Source organism: Ceratotherium simum, chromosome 35 (genome assembly GCF_057802395.1).
Source record: "Ceratotherium simum simum isolate JZ-2026a chromosome 35, ASM5780239v1, whole genome shotgun sequence".
In the NCBI taxonomy this organism is placed as follows: domain Eukaryota; kingdom Metazoa; phylum Chordata; class Mammalia; order Perissodactyla; family Rhinocerotidae; genus Ceratotherium; species Ceratotherium simum.
The window spans coordinates 7,906,165-7,924,657 of NC_141934.1; the positions used below are offsets into that span (position 1 = coordinate 7,906,165).

The 18,493-nt window shown below is 42.0% G+C and overlaps 2 protein-coding genes across 6 annotated transcripts in view; one reads left to right on the top strand and one right to left on the bottom strand.

Annotated features, from left to right (window-relative positions):
* Nucleotides 1-6,622: 6,622 nt before the first annotated feature.
* On the bottom strand, nt 6,623-17,568 carry TUG1 (taurine up-regulated 1). Its single transcript, XM_087423591.1, has 4 exons — nt 17,520-17,568; nt 16,760-16,951; nt 14,162-16,541; nt 6,623-12,811 (listed from the first exon to the last, which is right to left on the bottom strand). Exons 1-3 carry the CDS (start codon nt 17,566-17,568, stop codon nt 16,084-16,086), a joined length of 699 nt encoding a protein of 232 aa, XP_087279717.1. The 3' UTR covers nt 6,623-12,811; nt 14,162-16,083.
* MORC2 (MORC family CW-type zinc finger 2) overlaps nt 16,866-18,493 on the top strand; it is a 39,619-nt gene continuing 37,991 nt past the window's right edge. For all 5 annotated transcript variants that reach the window (XM_087423954.1, XM_004429772.3, XM_014786977.2 and 2 more), the window contains exon 1: nt 16,866-18,107. In XM_087423954.1, the coding sequence (XP_087280080.1) occupies nt 18,040-18,107 (68 nt within the window). In that variant the 5' untranslated portion in view covers nt 16,866-18,039. The remainder of the gene's footprint in view (nt 18,108-18,493) is intronic.

Sequence of the window (18,493 nt, forward strand, 5' to 3'; positions counted from 1 at the left end):
GATCTTCCTAATTAATATTTCCATCAAACTATTGGTGGGCAACTTAGGTTCCACTGTGAGGGAGAGAAAACCCGAAACACCAATTATGTAAAGAGGATAGAACTTTACCCTGTAAACCAAGTCCAGAGATAAGCAGTTCAGGCCTGGCATGGTGGCTCCACATTCGTCAGGAAGCTGGGCTCCTTCCCACTTGTTGCTCCATCACCTTTTACACACACCTCCTTCTCCTTCGTGGTCCAAGTGACATGCTCAAGTACCAGTGGTCAAGCCCACATTCTAGCCAGCAGTATGGAAGGAGGAGGAGATGGACACGCACTTTTTAAAGGACAAATCCCAGAAGTTCCTCATGCCCTATTGGCTAAATTTTAGTCAGTGGGTTATAACTACCTGCAAGGGAGGCTGGGAAATGTGGTGGTTATTCTGCGAGACAGCCAGTCTTGGTCAGAATGTGGCACCCTAATGGACAGCCTTTTCTTTGCTGTAGACAGTGGCCTATCCAAAGGTTAAGGACTGGTCACCTGGAAACCAAGCACCTTCAAAAGGCAACTCTTGGGCCAGCCCTGGTGGCCTAGGAGTTAAGTTCAGTGCACTCTGCTTCGGCAGCCTGGGTTTGGTTCCCAGGCGCAGACCTTCACTGCTCTGTTAGTGGCTATGCTGTGCTGGCGGCCCACATACTAAAAAAAGAAAACAGAGGAAGACTGGCACAGGTGTTAGCTCAGGGTGAATCTTCCTCAGCAAAAAAAAAAAAAAACAAAAAACAAAACAGGGCAACTCTAAATATGGAAGATGTAACTGTTACTCTGTTGCCCTTTTTTTGATCATCACTCTTCTATAAGCATATCCTAATTATAAAACATCCAGTTGCAATTGCTTCTTTTTAAAATTACATTTAAATTATTTTTCCTAGAAATGAGTAAGCTCTCTTAAAAAAAGAAACGGCATGTGCTTCCCACAACTAAAGAAACAATGCCAATATGTATAAAGTACTAAGCTTCTTCAAACCCCTTAATTTAAACCATAATAGCCTGCTGTGTGTCCTTCCACGTTTCTTTCATGATCATTCATTTAGACACATTTGTAGGTCTTGTTTGTTTTCACCAAAACATGTTCTCATGATATCCATTACTCTGTAACTTTCTCTTTTTGCTTAAAAAACACATCACCGTCATGCCACAGGTTGAGAGCTAGGGATCTGACTCACTCTTTTTAACAGTTGCATAATACTCCAGAGCATAGCTGTTCTATAAATGACTCAACCATCCCCCTTTGATGGACTCTCAAATCGTTTCCATTTTTCTGTGACCACAGGCCATGTTGCAGTAAACTTCTTATACTGATGTTCTTCTATCTCAGTACTTTTAGTTCTTTGAGACAGAGTCTTTGAAGTAGGACTGCTAGGTTAAAAGGTGCATTTAAAAATTTTAATCAATATGGCCAGATTACCTTCTAAAAAGTTGGGAACAATCCACATTCCCACCAACAATTTATTCAAGTTTTCATTATTTATCCTAATTCTTGCCAGTCCTGGAGTTCACTGCTATTTATTTTTAAAGTTTCTCTTTCTTCTTCTTTTTTTTTTTTTTTTTGTGAGGAAGATCAGCCCTGAGCTAACATCCGATGCCAATCCTCCTCTTTTTGCTGAGGAAGGCTGGTCCTGGGCTAACATCCATGCCCATCTTCCTCTACTTTATATGGGATGCTGCCACAACACGGCTTGACAAGCGGTGCATCGGTGCGTGCCCAGAATCCGAACCTGTGAACCCCGGGCCACCGAAGTGGAGTGTGCGCACTTAACCGCCGCGCCACTGGGCCAGCCCCTCACTGCTCTTTTAAATTTTGCCATATGATAAGTGACCAATGGTACCTTGTTGTTGCTTTGATTACATCTCAGTGACCACATGTACACTTGATCCTCTTTCATATGGTTATTAAAATGTAGAAGAGCATAATGGTTCAAAGCACAGACTCTAGGGTTGGACTACCTGAGTTTGAGTCATGGCTCAAGACGCCTGACCATCTATTGTGTGACTTGGGCAAGTTACTTTATTTCTCTGAGCCTGTTTCCTTAGCTATAAAACAGGAATAATAATACCTATCTCACAGGGTAAGTTGTGAGGATTAAATAATACTTGCAAAGTGTCTGAAACAATGTCCAGCACATAACAAGCACTAAATAAATGGTTAGTGACTATTATTGTTGATCTTTTAGACTTCTTCTGAGTTACCTAATGGAGTGATTATTTTGTAGTTACCAATTTGTAGGAACTCTTTGTATATTAGGGATATTAATCCTTCATCTATCACTTATGTTGGAAATATTTCCCTAGTCTATCATGTGTCTTTTACAGAACCAAGATTTGTTTTCCAAAAATTTCTGTTTTGTGTAGTCAAAGATGTCTATAATTTTTTTTACGGCTTCTAGGTTTCCCATTTTACATATGATCTCTTAAAATTATAAAAACAGTCCCCGAAAAATTCTTCCAATATTTCACTTTAACATTTAAATTTGTAGTCCTTCAGGTATTTATTTTTGTGTATGCTGTGAGATAGGGATTTGCTTGCTCTCTAGGCAACTTACTATAGCTCTATTTGTATAGTAGTTACACATATCAGATTTAATTTAGAAACTTGATGGGAAGAGAAAATTGAAAGAAAATAAATTATAGTATTCACAGCAATAGGTAATTGGGTAGTTCTGAATTATCAATGGGCTTCATTTTCTTTGGAAACTTCCCCTTCTTTTCAAAAAGGTGGAACCATTTTTTCTTCAAATGAAATATTACAGGAAAACTCCAATATACAAAATTGAGCTGGTTCTGTTTGAAGTGGTGAAAGATAAGGCTTGAGTACTAAGGTAACGAAGAGCCTTGCAAACAAGGATAAGGTTTCAGAAAAAAAATTTAGATTTTATTCTGAAATAATGGGGCAACTATTAAAAGGTTTTATGCAGGGGAATGACACAATCAGATCTATGTATCAAAGATGACTTTAGCTGTTCTGCAAAGAACAGACTGTAGTAGGACAACAGTAGAGGCAGTGACACCACTAGAAGGGCATCACAATAGTCCTAGCAACAGACACCATTTCCCTGGACAAGGGTGATAGAAGTGGAGATGGTTTTCAGGTATATTTACATGATACACCAAGGGAATTTAATGACTAAAAGGGATGTCTTGGGTGAGAGAGAAGAGAGGGAAGCATCAAGAACATGTTCTGGTTTGAGAGACAGGGTGGAGGGTGGTGCCATTTACCAAGAAAAGGGAACAATGGAAGAAGAGTGGATTTTGAGGGAAAGAAGATGGGGTCAGCAGGTATTCTGTGTGTTAATCAAGCAGGGGGATATCCAGATGACAAGTGGACATTCAGATCTGGAGCTCAGGAAATATATTTGGGCTAACGATAGGAACCTGGAAGTTAACAACATACAGTTGGAAACCAAAGCCATGGGAATGGATGAGATTTTTCCGAGAGTCTATAGGGCAGGAAGACCTAAAACATAGGAGGGACACTGATTCAGCTGGGGTTCTCTGACTGAAAGCAACGAAAATCAAGCCTGGCTGCAGGGCCTCTGCATATAGTTGTGCAGGGGATACCTCATGCAGCCGTATGTTACACCAGCAAATGTAATTTATTGGAAGGATATGAAGCAGTTCACAAAAATTAGAGAAGCTTAACATTCAAGAAAGTCAGGAACCTGGGCAACTGAGGAAATCTCAGTAAGAGGAACTCATATGCCTCTTACACATCATGGTAGCATGGGAGAGGGGTGGCTTCCCAAAGGAAACGTGAGGTGCTATTGTCAAAGGAAGAGGAAAAAGACACCGGGTAGGCAAATGCAGCTGTCCACAATGTTCTATCGCTTGGCTGCCCAGTACGTGTACTCTTCAACATGACCAATTTTATAAATGCCTCCATTCAACATACGGTAGAAAATGGATTCATCTTCTCCCCAAGGGAGATAATGTAAAATAATTTCCAGTTATCACATCTAGTGTCAAGTCCAAGATTTCTGGGTGATAGTCATTCTCCTTTAGTTCTTAACGCCATCTTGATAATCTACAATTTATGCTTTACTGGTCTATTCAACCATCACCAACACACCCATATACATTAGTGAGGGGACACTGCCAGCAAAATGGCTCAGTTACAATCGAGGGGAGGTCAAATTGCTCTAACTTGGATCATGGTCAAACTTCAACCAGGTGTGAGGGGCAAAGAGCTGAAATGGAGAAAAAGGAGAGGGGGATAAAAAGAAAAGGCAAGCTAGGAGATATGGGTAGAGGATATAGATCTTATTTCTACAAGTCACAGGGCTGTAGCTGGTACTTCTCTCTTCCTCCTTCACTATACACTATTTTTGCTTCAGCCAAGCGTTTCTGACTAATGGGAAGACCCAAACTTTCATTCTTGAGATATATGAGGGTTGGAATTTTCCAACTGTTGAATCCTCCCAGATATAAACACTTTGTAAGTCAGTCTTTTTTCTAATTAATGCCTTAACTCTCACAAAAGAGATCTTAGCAATGCTGCAAATTCAATCAGCATTGTAATTTTTCAACTTGTGGAATCAATCTTCAAGTTCTAGTTTGGAATTAAGCACAAAGAGATTCATTCATCCTGGACACAGAAAGGTCCTGGATTTTATTTTATGCCTACAGATAAGTTTCTGGACTTGAGGTTTTCTCTCACTCTAAATTACCCAATGTAATCCAAGTAACCATCCTAACTCAATGGTCTTGGCCTTCCTTATTTACTTCAAATTACTGTCAAAAGCTACCTGATTTCCCAAATTTTGCCCTTGATAGGCACATGATTTCAAATGACAAGGCGGAGTATCTTTACTAGCTGTTTTGCCACTATAAATTGCTCAATCTCCCCCCCGGGACATAGAGCAAGAGTTATTGCTGCCTTAATTCACTCAGGGCAATTACCAATTCCAGATCCTCCCTGTTACTGAGGGTCTGAAGCCTACTATTTAACTGTTAACGATTTCTGTAATCATCCAGTCATTTGGTTGCAAGCAACAGAAACCCACTTTGGCTGACAAATAAAAAGAGAACATATTATAAGGAGGATATATGGAAGTCTCCAGAATCAAAAGAAAATCTGGATAACCAAGGCTTAACAACAGGAACCAGGGCACCTATAGGGATGTCCTTGCACCAACTCTTATGTGGTTTCCTTGGGACACTACCATCAGAATGACTCAGGTTCTATAATTTTCTGTTTGTGTCACCTCTCTTAAGACTCAAAGTTCTGGTGGGAGGAGATTTTTGATTGGACAAGCTTGGATCACACAATCAAACCTCAGCCAAGGGGGTAAGAGGCCAGAATACTGTAGTTTACAGCTCCACTAAAACCACAGAATGGGAAGGAGTTGCATTCCAAAGGAGAAGTGGAGATCTATCATGAAAGGAAAGGGGAAATGATTTGGGGGAGGCAAAATCAATGAATGTCCTCTATACCAATATTAAAATGATGGGGAGAAGTAAAGAACCTACAATGAAGCAATAGCCAGGAAGAAAATTGGAAGTGTCATGGCACCCAAGAGAAGAGTGTATCAAGATGCTGGTGGGAGTTGCCCGTGCTGCTCAAAGTTCAGATAAAGATGTGTATGTAATGGATTTAGCAATAAAAAGGTCATTATTGACCTTGATTGAAGGGAGATAAGAATACTCAAGGATTTCAAAGAATATGTGACTTTTTCCTTCTGTCTAGTGTGAACACTGCAACAGAGGTCTTAATAGAGTAACATCAGTTGAGAACTGGAATAATCACTGATGAACAATGAAACTTAAGTTCTGATAATCCAAATACACTCAAAACATTTAAAGAGATATGCTTGAAAAATTAAGAAAATTACCAAGCTCCGAGTTTCTCAAACAAGGTGCAACAATCTGTCAGTTTGAGTAAAGGATAATGAACATGTTTACCTAAATATTTGCTAATATAAAGACAGCTATTTTAAATTATTTGACAGAACAGGCTCAGTGTTAAGTAACTTGCCAAGGTCAAACACTAAGGACTAAATTTAATTTTTAAAATTCTTTATTTTTAAATAAAAGTTTAAAAGTAATGTGAGTAGTATAAAATATTCAAATACAGGAATGTATAAAGTTGAAAGTCTCACGTAATCTACACTGTTCAAAGAAAGCCATTAAGACTTTTCTATGCATTATGAACATAAACACACACATTTTTAAATGAATTCATACATTTTTCTACCAATAGTTTGTTTCACTTAATATATCATGGCCATTTTTTCATGTCTATACACAATAAATGCACTTTATTCGTTTTAACAGACATAGATTTTCTTATATGGCTGAACTATGCGTTTTTTTAACCAATTCTTTTGTAAACTTTTAGGCGTTTTTTTAACCAATTCTTTTGTAAACTTTTAGGTTTTCTTCTATATTTTTCTACCATGTAATTAATTTTTATGCTTCTGTAGTAACTTACACATTGTCAGTTCGTTTCACTCTGTGTTCCAATTTGGAAAATAACTTCGGTATGGCCGTAATCTCTAATTTAATAAATACTTGGATCTGTCAAGTTTTGATATTGGTAGATAGTATATTAGTTTTCACTCAATTTCAAGCAATAGAAACCCAACTCAATGTAACTTAAGCAAAAAAGGGTATTTATTGGTTCACATAACTGAAAAGTCCAGGGGATATACTAGCTTCAGGCACGGTTGGATCCAGGGGCACAAACATTGTCATCAGGACTCAAGTCTCTCCATCATTTGGCTCTGCTTTCTTCTGCACTGGCTTCATTCTCCGACTGGCTCATTTGATATGGTGGGCCCTGGTGGTTTGAGCCTTTCACTCTACAAAGCTAAGCGACCTCAGTATAGAGAGCTTCTAAGCTTCTCCTCCTTCACAGTTCAGTAAAACTCTTAGGCTTCAGTATCACTAGACCAACTTGAACCACATGAACATTCCTGAATCAATCACTATGGTCAAGGAGATGGACTATGCTGATTGATCAGGTCTGAAGCACGTGGACTGAATAGGAAGAGATGGTTCCAAGAAACATCAGGGAGTTGTTACAAAGAGATGGAATGGATGCTGGTCAATCAAAAACAAGTGATGTCAATGATAAGACCAGATACCGAAAAAGTTTAATCTCTGCTCATAAAGTTGATGGTAACAGCCGGCATTGTTACTTCTTCAATAATAATATTCTGACAAAACATCATGAGGAGTAAGTTCGTCCTGTATGCAGGAAGTTTGTAATCCATTTGGATGAAATAATCATGTCCAATAGCATACTTTAAATGATAGCATACTTTAAATGATACAACAGTTTCAATACAAGTAAACTCAGTGGTCATGAGTCTGAGAGCCCAACCATCTTGCTGACAAAAACCAGGACAACTAGCCTCCCACTGGCAAATAGTTCTGCGAGGCTATTCAAGTCAGTGGTAAATTTTAAGTTCAGTGGAAAAGTTTTCTTGTTGTCTTTTAAGTATTTTGCCAAGCTGAACTGGTACATTTGTGTGAGTACTGGTGAATCAGACTTATCTCTATATTACTGCAGAAGAGAGGAAATGGACAGTGCTTTTGATCTGCTCCTTCAGAGCTGGTAAAAGGGGCCACAGGTGCTGAAAATGATCAAATATAGGCATAGAGGGCTTACTCTACACTTAAAAAAAACAAAACTGCTAGTCAAGGAATATACAGTATGGTCCTTCCTGTTGTGAACATTAAGTCCTGGTAGGGTGAGGTGCAGCTTGCTTCTGTTCAACTCCTTGGCAGAACTGGGTATAAGATAGGCTAAGATCACTTGTAGTCTTGTCAAGCATAGCCGGTTTTATTCCAGCAACATGTCAAAAAAGGCAGGCAAGGGCTGAATCAGGTAAACAGGCAAGTGGAAGCTTCAGCAGGGCCAGCCATACCATTAGCTGGATTATGATCTGGAAGAACAGGAAGCTTACTATCGAAGCTCTGTAAATTAGTTTTTACCCTAAGCACTCCAGGGTTAATCCATAGGGTTTACTCTGGATACATTTTTCTGATCTTAAAAGGCCAGTCAGGTACAGCAGCTTTCATTTTCCTGTTCATCTGCCCAAGAACTTTCAGCTCAGGAAAAGGCTTTATCCCCACTTCAGACTTGAGGTTCTGTTTGGGAGTCTATGCTACATCTGGGAGTCATAAGGTTGGGAGAGCCAGGTGCATCAAGGTTGGCCCTACTTTCTTTGGTAATCAAGTCTCCATCCTCTTTAACTCAGCCCATCTCTGAGAATCATCTTATAAATAACTCAAGGCCTCAGACTGGTTGAATGATGCTGCTGAAAGACTCAGATCAGATCTGAGGCATGGAGATAGTAGGCAAGACGCTAGGTTTGAGTATTAGGCTTTTTGCTTTGTCAACCCTCAATTCTTACACACATCATTCATTAGACTCTCGAACAGATGATCATCCTCACCTTAAGCCCCTCATTTTGAATGAGTTTGACAGGATTAAAGGGAATGACTGGCAGTGCAGATCAATGTCTTTTCCTGTAAAGGACGGGAGAAAGATAAAATTGAGCTGATGTTTTGAAGGTAGTAGAAAAACTGAGTTTGTTGATAATTTCTTCTTTACAAATAGTAGTTGTGTATACAAGCAGGCTAGTCATCAGATTTTTTATTTGTTGAGGGTGAACGTCTAGAGTAACCAGACTTAGGCCTTGTTTGATGATTTGTAGACCAAGTCACATAATCACAATTAGTCTAGAGGATAAGAGACAAAGATATAAAGAAACCTTTCCCAACATTTAACCAGTGCATTTATTAAAGCAGTTGAGGACAGCTGGTCCTTAAGTTGACTGTGAAGTAAAGGAATGAGGTTTTCTCATGACACAAATCAAAGTTGACTCGTTTGACGTGATTTGGTCTGGGAGTTCGTGAATCGAATCCTTCCTGCAGAAAGCGATAAATTGTCTTAATGCCTGAGAGTATCTCATGGCAAGGAATGAAGTCAGCCACTCTGAATCAGTGTGAAACAACAGCATCAAGACAGATGAAATTCCATTAAAACATCCACAAGGACAAGGGACTGTGGTCTTGTGACAATAAGGAAGCCTTTCAGTCTACTGATAAAATACTTAGCTGCAGCCTTTGTAGATTTTTTTCCAGTCTACATTTCCAGCAAAAAGGTAGACGATACGCAATTTGAGATGCCAAGCAAGTAAGCCATCATGGCCTGGCCAAAAGGCCTAGCTCCAAATATCCCTAACATCTACAGTTGATGGTACCAGACATCAAAAGATCTATCTTAAAACATCTCTCGTTGGCTAGAAGAAAATTTTCCACATGGCCACATTTTAAATCACACACGAGTAAGGATGTTCAAAGACTGTCTCTTGTGGATCAGGGGTTACATGCAGTTAGAGCTGAGTATTCATAACTTTGGAGCAGAACAGGCAGAAATGCCAGTGATGGAGAAATTGTTTCAGCTTTTTTTTTTTTTTTTTTACCGTTATTAGCTCATTTATCTTGGAAACAGCAGTTAAACTGAATAAAAACCAAGGAGCAGTGTAACTGCCACTGGTAGAGTCATAGTGACTTGCAGTTTGAGAATAAGATGAATGATAACCAGGTACCCTTTTAGTAACGTTGCCAGTATTTGAATTCTGCTTTCATAGTTAATGGTTATCCCTTGCACACGAAGTACAGTACCATGGCTGATGATGAGAGGCTCAATGTACAAGTCAGTCTAATATGGCCTCAGTGAGGCATCAACTTCAATATCAGCTTCAACATCTGGCAATTCAGGTATCTAAGGAGGATCAAGACTTCAAAGTCATGTATTTCAAGTACCACTACAGCATCTGGTGTTTGTGAAAAAAGTTGAGTCAAGGGGTTTGTCAGTGTCGAGTATGTATGAATTGCTCTCTGGCTATATCCAATCCCAGGAATCACTGGAAGTCCATTTAGGGGCACAGGGCTGTCAGTCTAGGTCCATTTGATACCACTTTCAGCCCATATGACTCTGGGGTGGGGGTGGGGGGGCAAAGATATGCCCATCTTCTTGCACTTTTCTGAGTTGCCCACAGTAAGTATTCCTCAGAATGTTCAGCATCAACTGAACTTGGACTATGTTGGGCAGAGGTACTGATGAAAATGTCATTCAGTTCGAACATATTGCTGTCTAAGGCAGTGGTTTTCAAACTGTGTTCTGAAGAATTCTAGGTGTTGTAAAGAAGTCTCCTTAGGTGTCATCATGGTGGTAAAGGAAGATGCTTGTTGCAGTTTTCAGGCCCCCCACTCCTGCTTCATCCAGAGCAGCTTCACTTTTACTCTGGGCTTCCACATAGTTTTCATTCAAAGGGCTTCACGGCCACAAAGCCTTTGGAAAACCAATGATCTAAGAATAAGTTGTTCACAAAATGCTGAAATACAAAAAATAGGTCACAGAAACCAGAAACTATGTGAGCAAAGCCTGTGGTAAGCCAAGGTGTTTTCCTATTCATTCTTTCCCTAATGTGGGCCACATTACAGAATGATGAAATTAACATTCAAGTCTACTATAAATTGATGGCCTGAAATTGAACACTTAAGTGACTATCATAGAACAAGGCTATCGGTTTTAAGTGACAATAGCACTGGGGTTTTTAGTCAGTATACAGCTGCAAAATGCCTTCATTTCTCTGTAAATATTACTCCAAGGAAGTCCATGGCTGGATGACTTCTCTTCAAGCACTGATAAGATCTGAATGGGCCACAACTCAAATTCTAAGAAAAAATATCTCCTTCTCACCCCTCCTTCACATTTTCTCCATCCTTCTCCTGCTCCCTTCCCTTCCCAATCTCCTCACCCATCTGAGATGCAATGCCCTCGAACTAGGTTTACAGCACAATTCCAGTGACAGAGAAATATATTGCTAAATGTCATGGAATTCACCCAATTTGGGGACAGAATTAACTTTTCCCCATTTCCCTCCCACGTATCCCCACAAATCTTCTAGAGGTTCCTTTGACAGAAAATAAAGGTAATGATCAAGATGAAGGACCCAGATGATGGAGACATACCAATTCAAGCAGTTATTGACAAAGTAAGAAAAAGGGGGTTTCAAAGATCCCATTTATTCCTGGGTCTCCAGGGCAATCTGTTGGCAATCATGAAGCAGTGGCTCTAACACTTTAGAGCAGTTTCCCCACTCCATTAAAAGGAATGCTGCAAAAGTAACATTCTGTGCTTGATTAAACTTAGGACACACTGGGCTAAACAGCTAAATGAGGCTCTTTGCTGCAAGCCTTCTGAAATCCTTTAATACACTACGCTGCACTATGAATCAGGGAAGAGGATACGTTTTACAATATTTGCTACGTTAATAGACTACAAAAGCTCTCTACATATGATATATATGTATATATCATACATAACACACATACACACACACACACACACACAGTGTGAACAGTACTGCTCTAAAAAAATGGATGGCTCATTCTGTGTAAATTAGTTTGGGGACAGAGGACCATAGATAAGATCTTGGTGTCCAAGACTATTAATATGACTGTGAAAAAAAAGAGGACAAGACATGAACAGGGATCCCCACTGAATTAGGCCACCTTTGGGAAAACCATGAAGATGGATGAAAAATCTAAAAGTAGCTTTGTGTTTTATGCCGGGTAGCCTTTTGTCAGATGATCATGTTCCTTGTTGACTGGACAATCTACCACCAAGGAGACAGTCTGCTTCTAAACCTTAGGGGTGTTGTCATGTGATTCTGGTCTAGTAGCAGCTATCATAAGATTACATTTATGACATCCTGACTGATTGAGGGCACCAGATCAGGAAAATGGACACTTTTCTGGGGTTCCCAATCTCCAGTCATTCTAATACTGCAGGTAAAGTAGAGGCTAAGTTAATTCCAAGGAGAGAACTGGACTGGGAGTCAGAAGGCCTGGCCTCCATCACTCTGTAGCTGTGTCACCTTGGATAACCTTTTAAGTTTCCATTTCCTCATTTGCAAAAAGGGATTATAATTTGTTATTTTGATAATTAAATAAGGTTAATGCAAATAAAAGTGCTTTGAAACTGTAAAGTGCTATATAAACATAAGGGATTGCCATATAGGTTCTACCTGGATGTATCAAGAGGCCTTTTCTGGAATCTGATTGGAGCTTTGTGAGATGCTGTTAGATAAAGGGATTCCTTGGTAGAAATTCTTACATTTGTGTGAAAAGTCTGGTTCCTGAGTAATCCCAAAGAAGATGCTATGAGGAGTTCACTGTGCCTTTGTTTTAATCCCAGTGGGTTAGAATATCTGCCTTCTCATTCAGTAGGCTACTACAGATTTGAAGTGGAAAAAGGATAGGGTCCAGTGATCTGGATGGGATCCTAGACACTTCACGAACTTTAATCATTGGAGATTGTGGGGTGTGGTCCAATGTTGTTCTCAAAAAGATGTTGCCATTCTTCTGACAGTGTTGATAACTAAAAGTCCCTGGTCCAAATTTATTATGTGTCTCTGAAGGCTTTAACTGAAGAAACGAAATGCACACTCAAGGAACAAACTGGGCCTTTGTTGTGATAAAACAGCTTCAGCTATTTGACTTGAGGAGTCTGACTTTACTATAAAAGGCTGTGCTGAATCTGGGTAGACCAGGACAGGAGTGGAGGTGAAGGCCACATCATGATGGCTGAATGCCTCTTGGGTCACAGTGTCCATTGGAATGGTGTCTTCTTCAGCAGTAAGGTGGCAGGAATTACCATGGGCAAAACATCCAGGTACCAGATCTGTAGACTGATAGAACAGCACAAGGAAGGTGGTCAGAAGATCCAGGTGAACCCTCAGCAATCAGGAGGCACAGGACTGGAAGGGACAGGGACAAAACAGATAAGATAACAAACACATGGAATTACAAACACAAGAATCTAACACTGGTGTGGATCTGCTATTAGTACATCAGCTACCTGATAGATACTAATTCTTGAGAAGCCTGCCTTAAAAGCTAACATGATAAAAAGAAAAAAAAAAACAAGTGCCTTATGATTAACAATTAGTGATAGGAACAGAAAAAGTTCACTGGCAAAGACTGTTTCCTCACTCTTGAGAACAAACTGTCTCAGGGAAGCAGCAAACAGGAAGTGCCCTGGGTCTCATACTTTGGGGGAGTAATTTGATTGCATTCAGGCTGCTAGGCAGTGATTGGTGGGAGAGAAAGAAGTGGCTCCACAGGTGGCATAAGAAGAACTGAATTTTAGTTTATATACCAACACCAAAGTAAATGAGGTATTTCCCTTCTTCCTTTTCCAATGCCTTCCTCAAACTGTCTTATGACCTTGTACTTTTTAAAACCTGTCCTTAACTTTCATTTTAACAAGATTCCGTCTTGAGTGGGAGAGAATAAGGTACCCAAGGGAATAAGACCCTGGTGGTGGCACTCTTCTGTAATACCCTATGTAACATCAGTTTCTCTTTACATTTGAGAGCACCCTTACTCTTTTTAAATTTAAAATTAAAAAATAATAAAATCATGAAATGAAGGAAGAAACATGGCCCATAACTAGTAATCAAGAGTAATCAGGTTATCACACAGTGATTACACACTTACTGAGTGCTTATTCTGAGATAGCCTGCTCTCTAAATTCCTCTTTTCCATTCCATCACATGTGGTAGTACATGTGGGCAAAGATTTGCAAGACAAAGCCCTTGCTTTTAAGGGGCTTGCTATCTGGAAAGAGAGCAAATGCATGCAAATAATTACAGTCATGCGCTGCATAACGACGCTTAGGTCAACGACGGACCACATACACAACTGTGATCCCTAAAATTAGTACCACATAGCGTATGTATGCAATAGGCTGTACCACCTAGATTTGTGTTAAGTACACTCTATGATGTTCACATAACAACAAAATCGCTCAAGAATGCATTTCTCAGAATGTATCCCTGTCGTTAAGCGATGCATGACTGTACTTTACAAGGTATCACATACAAAGATAGGTAAAAGATACATAGCAACATGTCATAAAACTCAAAAAAGATTATTTCTGGCTAAAGTTAAGAGACTCTGGAGAAGAGAGCATCGGAGTTGGATACTGAGGAAATGCCAGTTTTGACAAGCCAAGAACCAGAGGATGGTATTTCAGGTAGAGAAGAGAGCAAGAACAAAAGGGCAGAGATGGTAAAGAATAAGGCATTTTGGAAAATGGCAAGTACCGTAGTTCACTTTGGATGGAGTGTTGCCAGAGTTTGCACCAATGGTCTGGCAGAAACTCAGGTGTTCGAATTCCCGGTAACAGTGCTGGTGGCAGTGCTTGCTCAGTCGTCTCTTTTCTCAAAGCAAGGTCAATAGTCTCAAAATTCAAAAATAAAATATCCAGTTCCAGAGTTCCTGCCACATCCTGATGAGCTCTTCTAGGTCTCAGGTTCAGTTCTTGAAAATCTGGAATCCACGCCGTGGCTACACTGAAAGACATCTGCTTCAGCTAGTGCAGAACACTGTAGTGAAACCCTTTCAACCTCCTATCCTGGACATCTCACTTCTGTCACAGAATTTCAAGCTTAAAGTTCCAGTTGTTTTTTTCCTCCTTTCTCCTGAGGAAAGCGTCTTATCACCACAGTCTTTTAAGATTCTTTTGAGGTACCTCCAGATTTAATTACAAAAGAGCTAAAAGAACAACACATTTTTCTCCAAAAAAGTCATTTCTCTGGAAGTGAGATCATTAGTCTCTGCCCTTCAGGTAAAGGGAATAGTCAATTGATTTTTTTAGACATTTGTATGAAACAGCAGAACTGGCTAACACCTAACCAGACAAAATACACTTAAATGTGTTTGTGTTCACTTGCTCAGAGCTGTACCACTGGTAAGCACCACTCCACAACACGCAAATGTTTGAAATCCAACTGTTCAAACATTCCTATAGTGTTTGCTGGATAATAGCCTGGAATTTGATAAAAGCAGCTGACAATTAACAAAGAAGCAAAAACTGGCATTTTGGCCATCTTAGTAACACACTTGTAAGCAAATAGAATACAAAGCACGCCAGGAAAAAGTTAAGCTTTGAAATACTCTCAAATCTACTGATTTTGAGGTTCAGCAGAAGTTCTAACAAAACTTTTCAAAGAATGTTAACTTTCAATTAATAAGGACAAACTCCCAAACATCTTCAGGAATTCCACGCCTGGTTCAGTCTGTTCCAGGGAGCCAGTCTGCTAAAAAATCCACCTGCACCATTAATTAGCTGGACTGGGCAGCACCATTTAAAGATAAGCCTGCTCACTAGCAACCACACAGACTAGGAATATAAAATAGGAGCAAGTAACGGATAGCAACTATGGTCGTGGAAAATGGTCAATGCAAGTCAGAAAGGTAGTCAGGCACCAGTACAAGCAGCAAAAAACAAAGAGCTGTTGGGCCAAAGATTAAATAGGCTTCTTGACACTAGAATACACATGCACTCCTAGTTTTAGCTGCTTTATATTGGGTGCCATTGTACCATAAGAATCAGCCACCCTTCAGGCACCCCATGGTGAAAAGACAAGACTCAAAACAGAAGCCAAACAGTGGAGTGTGGTTAGCCCGAATATCCATTATGCATAGAAACAGCTCACATATCCCAGGGATTCAAACGGGGGTTTCAAATTGGTTGTGAAGGGTCCCAAATGACATCTAGGCCTCAGTTTCCTCCCCGTAGCATAAAGGAATTGCGGTTCTTAACTCTCTGGGTCACAGCCCCCCTTGAAAACTTGCTGGCGGTGGATCCTCATTCCCCTAAAATACACATTTCCAGTAATTTCTGCATACAATTTCAAGGAGTTTGCGGATCTCCAACTCCAATCCAAGGTTCCCAGGTTCAAAATCCAAGGATTGGGCAATTAAGTTTTCTTACAACTAAAAAAAAAACCATTACAAACAATAATCATCCCTTACGAACACCGATGCTTTATAGTTTACAAAGCGCTTTCAATCCCACAAACATGGACAGGCGTAGGAGGAAACTGAGGCGCAGAAAATTACAGAGTGACTTGCCTAAGGTCACTCGGCCAGCTGGTGGCTGGGCCCGGAAGCAAACCCAGCTCTTCCGACTCCGGAGCTTGTCTCCCCACCCCGGAGCTGCCGCCAGAGCTCCTGCCCCTCACTAAGGCGGCATAAGCAGAAAAAGACAAAGTAGAAAGCCCACCACCAACCATCCCCCGGCCCCCTCCTGCCCCCCCAACTGGGTTCTTGCAGGCCCCGAAGGGTGGCGCCAGGCCTCCAGGCCAGCCCCGGCCACCCCCGCCTCCCCGGCCGCGCCAAATCCCGCCGCCGCCGCCTCCCCGGGAGCGGGGCGGAGCAGCTGCCCGCCGCCGCCGACCACCCGGACGACTCCTCGTCGAATCGCAAACGCATAGGCCGCCGCCCGAGTTCTGCGTACGAGAAGAAAGACGCGGCGCGAGCGCCAACGGCCACCGGGCGCGCGCCGCGGCGGCCGGGCCTGCGCCCCAAGAGCTGGATGCCAGAGCAGGAGAAAGAGCCGCCAACCGATCGCTCGATCGACCGCACGCCCGCTCCTTCGCCCTACCAGACCGGGGAGGGGGGGAGGGCGCGCCAGGGCTTCTTCGAGTTAGGGGCCTGACTCCCCGGCGACGAGACAAGATGGCTCCTCCGGTCTGCGCCGCAGCTACCGTCCCGGCTGCGTCGCTCGGCCCGCCCCCGGTACTGTTTCTTTAAATGGCGGAGAGGGTCAGGAAAGCAGGAAGACTGGCGCGAGCTCTCACGTGACAGGGGCGGGCCCGGCTAAACAAGATCCGGTCACGTGGAGACAAGCTACCCACCAATCAAGAGGCGTCGCATCAGGGCGGGGGCGGGAGGAGCTGCGGCTCTGTGATTGGTCGAATGCGCCGCGGAGGCCTCGGGGGCTTGGGGCGTCGGGGAGTGCGCGAGGCGGCCCTCGTTGTGTGCACTAGCGGAGACAAAGCCGTGGCTGAGGTGGCGGTGGCGGCTCCGGCAGCGGCGGCGGGGCAGTCCTAAACGCCGAATTTCGTGGTGCTGAGTCCTGTCATCTATCTCATCCAGCGCGGTGCGCGGGCGGCTGATTTCGCGGCGGCGGCGTCAGCGGCGGAGGCAGAGGCGGCGGCAGCACATGGTTCCAAGAGCGCGCTGCGGTTGTTGGGTTCCAATTCCGTGGGGAGGGACAAAGGCAGCTGCGAGCGCCGGGCAACGCCCGGTCGGGTGGTGTGCTCGCCACTGCCTTGGATCCGGGCCTTGAAAGCTGGGACTATCTCCTCTCTGTGAGGAGGAGGCCACGGGCCGAGGCGCGGGGAAGGCCCAGAGAGGCTGAGTCCTCTGTCTGAGGGAGGTGGGGGAGGGGCGCAGCCCGCCCGAGGTGATTTGGGCGGGTCAGTTCTGAGGCATTTTAGTGGGTCATTGTGAGGTAATTTGACCCACTCCCCTGAGGAGATTGGGGCGGGACAGCAAGCAAGGTTTTGTCTGGGCTTTGAAAACAGAAATCGGCTGTAGCATTTAGATCTTTCAGTTGGGAGGTGGTGAATCCGGAACTAAACGCCATATGCACTCCATCGACATCGTGGTTACCAGTCGGGGGCCCTTTTAAGGATCCTGCAATCATTGGTGGCGAAGACATGGGTGATTGTCCAGATTTATAACAGAAGTTGATAAATTTGCAGATTGGTAAATTTCCTCACAGGACATTTAAAGGAACAACAACAACAAAAGGCTGGAAGAACACGAAGACGGCGCAGTAATAAAATCGCCGACTCCAGAACCATCTACTGCAAGACCATCCACATTCGACTCATTGAACTATCGCAGCTTAACGCTAAAGCTCCTTAAGACTACAGATTTATGACGTAGTTCTTTCCAAAATAATACAACATAGTCGTTGAGAAGATAAAAAAAAAATTTAAAGGAGAAATCAATAGTAGTTTTAGACATCTCTTTGAATATATTTTGGATAGGTACTAGGTAACCTTGTTTAACTGTAAGGAGCACAGACTTACCAAACCTTTACTGGAAAGAATCCTGGGAAATTGATTCCATTGTAAGGTTTATTTCCCAGTTAGTGAGTAAAGGACTTGGAGACCGAAGCGCACTCATGGCTTTCACAAATTACAGCAGTCTGAATCGAGCTCAGCTAACCTTTGAATATCTGCACACAAATTCGTAAGTATCCTATAGGTGCTACTGAGGTCACTGATAACTCATTCCTTGGTATTAATATGGAAATCTTTTTCCCAGAAAATTTTGCCTTTTTCATTTTTGGGATGTATCACTGGATGAGTCTTGAGCTCGGTATTGAAGAACTGAGATCAGTGAAATATTTGTTGCTAATCCGGAAGAATATGATCTTCATTTATTGGATCAAAATTTATTTGGTCAAATGAAAACTAGTTATTTGAAGTCAATATATTGAGTTGTTTCATTCAAGTATTTGATGGGAATCCAGCAAGTACTGTTCTTTGGATCAAGAAAACTTGGACTGTTCTAGTATCAACTCTTTCTCCTCTTTAGTGACAACAGCTGAAACAGTTGGGTTATAGCAAGTCTTC

What these genes read in the sequence shown, in the direction of transcription:
- TUG1 (XM_087423591.1), bottom strand. Translation starts at nt 17,568, where the DNA reads ATGTCTTCGCCACCAATGATTGCAGGATCCTTAAAAGGGCCCCCGACT. An exon ending in CTTAAAAGGGCCCCCGACTG is followed by an intron (nt 16,952 to 17,519) that starts GTAACCACGATG and finishes TTCGGCGTTTAG; the next exon opens with GACTGCCCCGCCGCCGCTGC. An exon ending in GATGCGACGCCTCTTGATTG is followed by an intron (nt 16,542 to 16,759) that starts GTGGGTAGCTTG and finishes CCTAACTCGAAG; the next exon opens with AAGCCCTGGCGCGCCCTCCC.